This window comes from Danio aesculapii, chromosome 4 (assembly GCF_903798145.1).
Source record: "Danio aesculapii chromosome 4, fDanAes4.1, whole genome shotgun sequence".
In the NCBI taxonomy this organism is placed as follows: domain Eukaryota; kingdom Metazoa; phylum Chordata; class Actinopteri; order Cypriniformes; family Danionidae; genus Danio; species Danio aesculapii.
Genome location: NC_079438.1, coordinates 2,246,271 through 2,255,739, shown reverse-complemented (window position 1 = coordinate 2,255,739; position 9,469 = coordinate 2,246,271). Strand labels below are relative to the sequence as shown.

Below are 9,469 nucleotides of genomic sequence, written 5' to 3'. Positions count from 1 at the left end.
GTAATTTAAAAGTTCATATATTATACAAGAGAGATCTAACAACCCTGCTGAAAAATCCAGCTTAAACCAGCCTAGGCTGGTTGGCTGGTTTTAGCTGGTCGACCAGCCTGGTTTTATAGGGGTTTTGGCCATTTCCAGGCTGGTTTCCAGTCATTTCCAGCCTGGTCTTAGCTGGTCAGGCTGGAAAATGATCAGCTAAATCCAGCTAAAACCAGCTTGACCAGCCAAAACCAGCTATGTCCAGCTTAAACCAGGCTGGTCAAGCTGGTTTTAGCTGGATTTAGCTGGTCATTTTCCAGCCTGACCAGCTAAGACCAGGCTGGAAATGACTGGAAACCAGCCTGGAAATGGCCAAAACCCCTCTAAAACCAGGCTGGTCAACCAGCTAAAACCAGCCAACCAGCCTAGGCTGGTTTAAGCTGGATTTTTCAGTAGGGAAATGAACTGCGCTCATCATATTTTAATTTAAGGACTGTAAATAAAACCTTTGCAGATGCACTTCATGTAAATGTCTTTAAATTGTTGAATTTGTAATCCCCCTAAATAATAACATTGTTTCCCCTCACATCTAAAAATACTTTTGAAGGTTGTTTAAGACGAGAAGTGGACGACTTTCTGTAAGTAATTCATCTTGTATGGATTTTTGATGCTAATGAACTGTTTATTAACATATTTAGTTATCTTAATTGTCAGTTTATCACAGTATATAAGTATATTAAACGTTTTAAATTGTCTATAAATACGATAATACTGTTTTTTCTCTCTCTGAACTTGTGACGGAGTAGTGATGTGACGTCATCAGGCCGCGCCGCTCTCCTGCGTCTGTTGTGATTGCTGAAGGTTTGTGTTTTTTTAATATTCAAGGTTTGCAAAGCGAACAAAAATGCTTAATTAGTTGTATTATTCCAAATTAATTGTGCATTATTGAACGAAACATCGTAATGCTTTCTCTAACAATAATGACCGCCATTAAGCCCGTCCACACGTGAAAAACAGCAGAAAGTGCGTCTAATTTTGATCCCTTTTAGTCAATCATTAATTATAATAAACATTCGCTGTTTGTCGAGTGGTGATTGAGAAAATGAGCTTTATGAAACTACGAGTCAACTGAACCAAATGACTCGCGAAATGATTCAGTTTAAAGCGCTCGGTTGACTCTCACGTGACGACACCTGCTGGTCAAAACACCGTAAAGACGACGAGCTGGATATTATTGAACGCGTTTATAAACCAATAGCAAATGTTCTCATGGAGGTAATCTTTTAAAGATAACTGTACAAACCAAATACAACATGGAAAGTTGGATAAGTGCCTTGCTTTAATTGTGTTTGTTTGGGGTTTTGTTCGATTACCCTGCTGAAAAATCCAGTTTAAACCAGCCTAGGCTGGTTAGCTGGTTTTAGCTGGTCGACCAGCCTGGTTTTAGATGGGCTTTGGCCATTTCCAGCCTGGTTTTAGATGGGTTTTGGCCATTTCCAGCCTGGTTTTAGCTGGTTTTAGGCTGGAAAATGACCAGCTAAAACCAGCTTGACTAGCCTGGTTTAAGCTGGACATAGCTGGTTTTGGCTGGGCTCCCAGCCTGTCTGGGCTGGTCAAGCTAGTTTTAGCTGGTCATTTTACAGCCTGACCAGCTAAGACCATATTGGAAATGGCCAAAACCCCTCTTAAACCAGGCTGGTAGACCAGCTAAAACCAGCCAACCAGCCTAGGCTGGTTTAAGCCATTTTTTTAATTAGGGAAACTCGAGTTTGTTATTAATATTAATTACCATTTAAAAGCAGCGTTACTAAATGCGCACATTATTAAATTACAATCAAAAACAGAAAGAGTTAGGGTGTTGAGCGTGTCAAGGGTGTAGATTTGGCATGGACGAAGAGGACTAATATCCACCTATTACTGAAATGTCCCTATCAATAATTTAATCGCTCCGTCAACCCTTAGTAACCTACACGTGCACAAAGTCAAGTTCTCTACAAGTTCACCGTAATACTATTAACCAAGGCTGTGCTATTAATCAAAATTCAGTTTCGATTTTGGCCTCCATGATTAAGAAAAACAATAATCGGGATATGGGTAAGCTAAATTGTCCGTAGTGTATGAGTGTGAGTGAGTGTGTATGGATGTTTCCCAGAGATGGGTTGCAGCTGGAAGGGCGTCCGCTGCGTCAAACATGTGCTGGATAAGTTGGCGGTTCATTCCGCAGTGGCGACCCCGGATCAATAAAGGGACTAAGTTGAAAAGAAAATGAATGAATAATCGGTATAAAACATTAATCTTCGTCACACACCTCTCTAAACTGCAATAAAATCATGTAAATTGACTTTTGCGGCATGTGACGTGATTGTTATTTGTATTCTCAAGTGTCTATTTTATATTATTAAGTACTTTCTTCATGTTTTTAAAAGCGTGAAACAGAATTTCTCCTGTTCAATGCATTCGCTCTAGGGATGTATGTCCCCACCTATGTCAAGAGCTAATCTACGCCCTTGGAGCGTATGGTAGAGTGGTCAAAATACAGTAGTCAGCGTTTGAAGTGGATCCTCATCTTTCATCAAAGTACAAACTATTGAACAACACCCATTCTTGTATTAGGGACGATTTTAAAAACCTTTTTTGATCCAACTTTACACGCTGACCACTGTACATCGTTAATCAATATTACACTTTCAACAAAAGTGTCATCTATGAATAAAATATATATATATTTTTGATTAAGTCAAGTTTCACAAACTAATTTCGAGAGGAGCACGTGATATGATTGACTGCAGCTGGCCACTCATCTACATTCACTAGTTAGCCAATCAAATTAACCCCAACTCACTAAGGGTATCCTAGCTAGAACTACTCTCTTATCTTCGTTTTCCGAAGAAACCCCCCCATCCACCCCTTCTCCTCCTTTCCTCCTTTACCACGGGGAGCTCTCGAGAACCACTGATCTCGTACTCCCCTTACATGCTCTATGGACCAGGCGGGAGCCCTAGGCTCAACTATCTCCGAGCTCAGGGTTCTCTCCCGGGACAGCATGCCAAACCTGCTAACATTTGTAAAACAATATCTACGTGTGAACTCTTGAAATGATCAGGTTTACAAAATAATTAAGAGCAATTTGTGTATCGGTTAAGACTTTTGTGTACTAGTATTCAATGTTTTTGTTAATTCGGGTCATCTAATTATTAATAACTAACATTCTGACTGACTCTTTCCAGTGCACACACTACTGAGATTTGTTTTGGATTTCTACCACCGGCGAAACAACGGATGGTTAAAGATGATGGCGTTTATTAAAGAGGAGAGCGAAGACGTGAGGATTGAAGAAACATTCAGAGTCAAACATGAAGATCTTGAGGAGCAAACAGGTTGGTTGTCCTTCTCGAAGCTCAACTCGTTTGATCTTTTTAAAAATGTTGAGCTGCACGGAGCTATTTTTGATCAATTTTGTCTTAATTGGTCAGCGCAATAGCCTAGTGGTTAGCGCGTCGACATATGGTGCAGTAGCACGTCAGCGCATCCCGAGTTCAAATCCCGACTCGAGGACGTTTCCCTACCCTACTCCCCTGTCCATCTCTCCAACTTCGCTTCCTGTCTAAATACCGTCCTATCTAATAAAGACAAGGCCATAAATAAATTTAAAAAAAATGTTTGGTCGGCGCCAATAGCCTAGTGGTTAGTGTGTCGACACATAGCACCCAGGTGCTCGCGGCGACCCGAGTTCGATTCACGGCTCGGGGTCCTTTGCCGATCCTTCCCCTATCTCTGCTCCCCGCGCTTTCCTGTCTGTAAATCTCCACTGTCCTATCAATAAAAGTGAAAACCTCTAAAAAAAATAATAATAATTATAAAAAAATAGTCTTAATTGATATTGGGTTGTATATAAACTTGAAATATTACAGACACAATAGATGCAGACGCTAATCAGACACTCAAATGCATTTTGTTTAATTTAAATAGCCAGTTATCTACTAAGAAACCTGAATACTGTCACGTAGAAAATCTGCTCTAAATGTAAAACTAAATAGCGTGCTAAATACTCTTGACAAGTGGAAACTGAAAACCTTGTAAAATAGCCCACAACAAATATAAAACGTTAGCATTTAACAAACCATTTTATTTACTATGACTTTTATGTAGTGCCAGACGAAATCTGCGGACGTTTTTTGCTATTTCTGCGGAGAATTTTGGTAAAAATTTGCGGAATTATTTTGGGAGTATCATAACTAAAACCTTTTTAAAATGCAAATCCAATCAGATTCACATTCTTTGGCAATCAAAGCAAGTCTCTGATATAATATCTCTACTAAAAGACAGAAAATATTACCGTACAAACTGCACTGTACATAAATCAGATGAACATTTTCTGGTAATACTTTGTTTTATCTAACATTTCTATAAGATATTTAACAAAAACAGGACAATACCAATAAAAAGAAGAAAAAATAATACAAAATAATTGACATTAGCCAACCATCAGGGCTTGCGGTTTATTACGATCCTTGATGAAAATGTCTAGGGAAATAAAAGGAGTAGCATAAAGATGACCAAAGTATAAACTGTAGATTAAAATGGCAAGACAAGACACAGCTACAAATTAGCACCGCAAAAGATTTATTGCTCCCACAGTATTTACAATATTTATAAACGATAAGATGAAGTTGAAAAGAACCAAGATAAACCCGGGAGAGGGAACTGAAGTTGCGCTAGCAAACTCAAAGAAATAAATATAACAAAAATATTCCCTTAAACTCTTCCCCAAACCCCTAAATAAGAAAACAATATGAAAAGAAAAGTCTTCAGCGCCAAAAGCGCCCTGAACTTACGCTAATCTGAAAAATAGAAATACAAAATTAGCGCACTTCGCTAACTAGTGTGTCTATACATCAATAAACCTGCGTGCAAAGTATGTATGTCACGTGACTTACTAGGTTGTTCCAGATCTCCCTTGTCAAAAGTCACAGAAGGATTTTGAATGGAGCATTAGCGAGCTAAAGATGTAAAAACACACATCAGAACTCTCAAACAAACCTCACTCAAAGTCAACATCAGTAACAGCTACAAAACAAACGGACACCACCAAACAGACAACACGCCAAAACAACAACAGCAGCTGATCTCTTCCAGTTGCCGCTTCCTATTTAAAGGGCTCTGCAACGAGCGTGATTGGCAGAGAGAGAAGTCGTCATCACACGGTTGATTTAGATTGGCAGTCCTGTCAGCCAATAGTGCTTCGAAGTAGGCGGTACCTGTGAAAACGATAGGGCCAGTAGAGAGAGAGACGGATAGAGACAGAAAGAACATACACGCAAAACGGTGCGGTTCATAACAGTGTTCATTATATCAGAGTATCCAAAAATGGCCAAATAGTAGTCAGGTTGGATATTGGTTCCATAAGCACTGGAAAACAATTCAAAACCGCTGGACCAGAACTCGTAAAGAACAGGACGAAAGCAAAATAAATGTGCCAAAGTCCCTTCTGCCCCACCACATCTGTGGCATTTAGGAGATGCAGACGGAAAGACTTGACTTAATCTAGTTTTAGAGAACTGAAGGCGATGTAAAACTTTAAATCCAATTGATTTAGGTCTCGAATTTATTGAAGCTTTTTTTAAATTCTCGACAGGGCTTCTTCCCAGATCTCATCAGCCACTTCTTCATTTAAGTCCATGGCCCAAGCTGTCTCACTAGCCGCGTTTTCACTATCGCGCCTAAAGCGAGCGAGCCAGGGCGAGCCAAGGCCAGTCGCGTTTCCACTATCACTTCCGGGGCATAATCGGGCCAAAGCGGGGCTTCTTTTGGGCCAGCGTCCGGCCTTTTTCGGCCCGCCGAATACCTTGGGCCAAGGAGGGCCAACTTGGGCTTCGGGGCGGGGTTACGTACAAAGGCGGAGTTTTCCTGTCAGGTAAAGAGGAGACAAGCTGCTTTCTTCCCTTACATTTGTTTTGCTATCGCGCTTGATCAACTCACTAAGAAGAAGAAAAAATGGATAGCAGACAGTACTGGTCAGTTGAGGACACCAGGGCTCTTCTGAACATTTGGGCCGAGGAAAATGTTCAGAGGCAAATAGTGATGCCAGGTTGTGTTTGTGGTTATAATTTGAGTTTTTTGTTCCTGCTGAAGTGAGCGGGTTGTGTGACGGGTTGCGTGACGTTTGATTTGGGGGACGTTCTGGGGGCGGTGTTTGCGTGACGCGCTGCGAGCAACTAGCCCGACAGTGGAAACGCGACATGATTTCAGCCTCATTTCTCAACCTCCCGAGCTATTGGGTTTAAAATTAAAGCCCTGGCTCGCACTGGCCCGATAGTGGAAATGCGGCTAATGTGCTCAGTGCATGTTGGAGCCGATGAACATTTTCACATCAGTTAATTATATTACTGTAATTAATTAAAAAAAACTGAATATAGATTTACACACATTTACTCAAGTAAATAAACAGAATTAATGATGGGCTACAATTGCAGAATTCTGTGCGCGCAGATTCTGTGTGGGCCTACTTTTAAGTCATTTTGCTCACACGGCAGATAACTGAATATTAATCAGATGATGTCATGACTCCGCCAGCCAATCGCTGCATTGATTGTCATGATTTTGAGGACGATAGCTCTGTCCTGTGATCCTGAGCTTGTGTTATTGAAGAGTTAGTTTGGTGTACTCTTTTATTGCTACTACATTATTCACCCAAACATGTCAATGTCGCCTCCATGTGTTATAATGTGAGAGGGCACACCAGAGAATGTGTTTGATGAGACACTCGTAGTGCATACTGTACTCCAGCGTATGTGCTCATGTAACGGAGGCCAGCTAGTAAGTGCTGTGCAGGTAAACCTCACTCCTCTGTCCTCTACAGGTGCTCTAGCGACAGATGCTAGAGGCCATGGTCTTTAGCCTCCTTGGTAGAGCACCCGACTCCCATGCGGAAGGTCACCAGTTCGATACCAGCTCAGAACGGGTTGGGAGGCGTAGGACCGACGGGGTTACATTGGTGCTGTGACCCGGATGGGAGTGAGGTTTAGGGGGTGAGTGTAACGGAGGCCAGCTAGTAAGTGCTGTGCAGGTAAACCTCACTCCTCTGACTTCTACAGGTGCTCTAGCGACAGATGCTAGAGGCCATGGTCTTTAGCCTCCTTGGTAGAGCACCCGACTCCCATGCGGAAGGTCACCGGTTCGATACCAGCTCGGAACGGGTTACACTCAGAACTGTTTGCCTAGGCTGTATATAACCGTTTATAAAGTAAAAGGAGCCGCTAATAGTAATTCTTTGTTTGATTTAAGGGTTTTTTTGTATCTAAAAGTGACGGCACCCACTGAGACGAGTAAACGCAAACACATTTCAATCACTAAATCACATTTTAAATGTTTTATTTTTTCATGGTGAACAGAGTTGTGCGTGCTGCCTGTCTGGATGAATGGACGGCTGTATTCAAAGCGTGAGAATAAATGTGTACAGAGTGTCAGTGCTGGTATGACTACTCTAGCCTGCTGATCCTATTCTTCACATAAAAGGTTTGTCTCGGGACAGTCAGTCTCATTCACTTCCATTAATTTTTAGATGATAAAATCAGCTCGTTATGTTGCTAATTTTTTGTAATTATATTATTTATGTTCATGTGTAGTTATAAACATACTTATTTTAAAGCAGGGGTGCCCAAACTTTTTCTTATAAAGGGCCAAAAGCCAATCTTGATTGAGGCTTATGGGCGAAGGTAAATATAGTTGACATGGCTAATTTCCTAATTCATTTAATAATGTATAAAAATGACTAGAAAACACTGTTTTATATTAACTAATACAGTAATATAATCAACTTAATACAGTAAAAACAAAACAATCTCATTTATAGCAGAAGTACACTAGTTTTTGCCTTGATTCCAGTGAAGACTTAGAGAAACTTGTTCATGCTTTTATCAGCAGCAGGGTGGATTACTGTAACGGCCTCCTCACTGGCCTCCCCAAAAACACAGTCAGACAGTTGCAGCTCATCCAGAACGCTGCGGCCAGAATTCTGACCAGAACCAGGAAATCAGAGCACATCACACCTGTCCTCAGGTCTTTACACTGGCTCCCAGTTACATTCAGAATAGATTTTAAAGTATTATTACTGGTCTATAAATCACTGAATGGCCTAGGACCTCAATACATTACAGATATGCTCACTGAATACAAACCTAACAGATCACTCAGATCTTTAGGATCAAATAAACTAGAAATTCCAAGAGTTCAGTCAAAGCAGGGTGAATCGGCTTTCAGCTACTAACAGCGCCCCCTGCTGCTGGAATCAGCTTCCAGAAATGATCAGATGTGCTCCAACATTAGGCACATTCAAATCAAGACTGAACACACATCTGTTTAGCTGTGCCTTTACTGAATGAGCACTGTGCTACGTCCGACAGATCGAACTACTATGTTTTTCTCTTCTTTTTCATTCTTTTATAACACATTTTATCAGCTTTTATGCTTATTTATTTTATTTTTTAACCATTTTCATTATTTGTTTTTATTTCTCTTATACTTGTTTCTTTTATTCCTGTTTGTGTAAAGCACTTTGAATTGCCACTGTGTATGAAATGTGCTATATAAATAAACTTGCCTTGCCTTGATTGGCTTGCCGATGTCTTCTGCATAGTCCTCTATCTGTCAAGAGACATTATTTACATTTTAAGAAATCAGATTCATTGACAACATTTAATTGAAATATTTAATTACAGTTAGCTTTTTTTTTGCAGATTAGCAATAAAACGAACAAAAAAGGTAACGTCAAATTAGAAAATGACCATCGCCAAACTGTGGGCATCTCTGTTTTAGAGCAAGTTTATTATTTCTAGTCGTTTCTTCCGTAGGCAACTTAAGTTCTAAAACAATCGCGTAAACGAGCACACCTCCACATTGAAGAACAAGGTCAAAATAACTGAACATAATGCACAAGGATGCACAACGTGCCTGATAATGACAAGTGTGTGATGTTACCATTGAAAATGGTCCATTTATATGTTGTCATTGACAAAGCGCATGCTGTTGTGTCCATAATTAAAAGTTCAACTTCAGAATTATGATTATTCTAAAGTCTATCGAAGTCCACCACCCCACTTCTAAACAAAATTAACATTTTAACCAACAGTAGGCCTACGTGTTATTGGTGAAACGTACAGTTGGTGAAAATTATTGATTAAAAATAGTATTTTGGGCCAAATGAGAAACAATATAACATATGAGACGAACAATGACTATACTAAACCTCACTGCCTCAGAGTGTTCATTCAGAGCTCTAGTTTCACTCGGTAGTCATAGCGCAGCACTTTCTAAATCTGGTGTGAAAGCCGCTTCACACTGGACACGGAAAGCGATGCGCTATGAAACCCATTCAATTCAGTGGCATGTGCATTGCGGTTTGTTGCTGTGCCAACCAAAGTGCGAGATTATATCGCTCGCGCTGTGGTGCACGAACCACCAGAGGAACAAAGTCAGCTCAAGTAACACACAG

At 40.5% G+C, this 9,469-nt stretch overlaps 2 protein-coding genes across 3 annotated transcripts in view; one reads left to right on the top strand and one right to left on the bottom strand.

Annotated features, from left to right (window-relative positions):
• The first annotated feature begins 748 nt into the window (after positions 1–748).
• Positions 749–9,469, top strand: part of LOC130222797 (zinc finger protein 32-like) — a 15,276-nt gene continuing 6,555 nt past the window's right edge. The window contains exons 1-2 of one of the 2 annotated variants that reach the window (XM_056455352.1): positions 749–840; positions 3,207–3,356. In XM_056455352.1, the coding sequence (XP_056311327.1) occupies positions 3,269–3,356 (88 nt within the window). In that variant the 5' untranslated portion in view covers positions 749–840; positions 3,207–3,268. Of the gene's footprint in view, positions 841–1,211; positions 1,255–3,206; positions 3,357–9,469 lie in introns of those variants that run through there. The other variant, XM_056455353.1, reaches the window with a different exon arrangement.
• Positions 4,596–9,469, bottom strand: part of LOC130222763 (neoverrucotoxin subunit beta-like) — a 26,507-nt gene continuing 21,633 nt past the window's right edge. Inside the window, exons 6-7 of the mRNA XM_056455304.1 lie at positions 8,579–8,622; positions 4,596–5,237 (exon numbers count right to left, since the gene is read on the bottom strand). Of these exons, the coding sequence (XP_056311279.1) occupies positions 5,190–5,237; positions 8,579–8,622 (92 nt within the window). The 3' untranslated portion in view covers positions 4,596–5,189. The remainder of the gene's footprint in view (positions 5,238–8,578; positions 8,623–9,469) is intronic.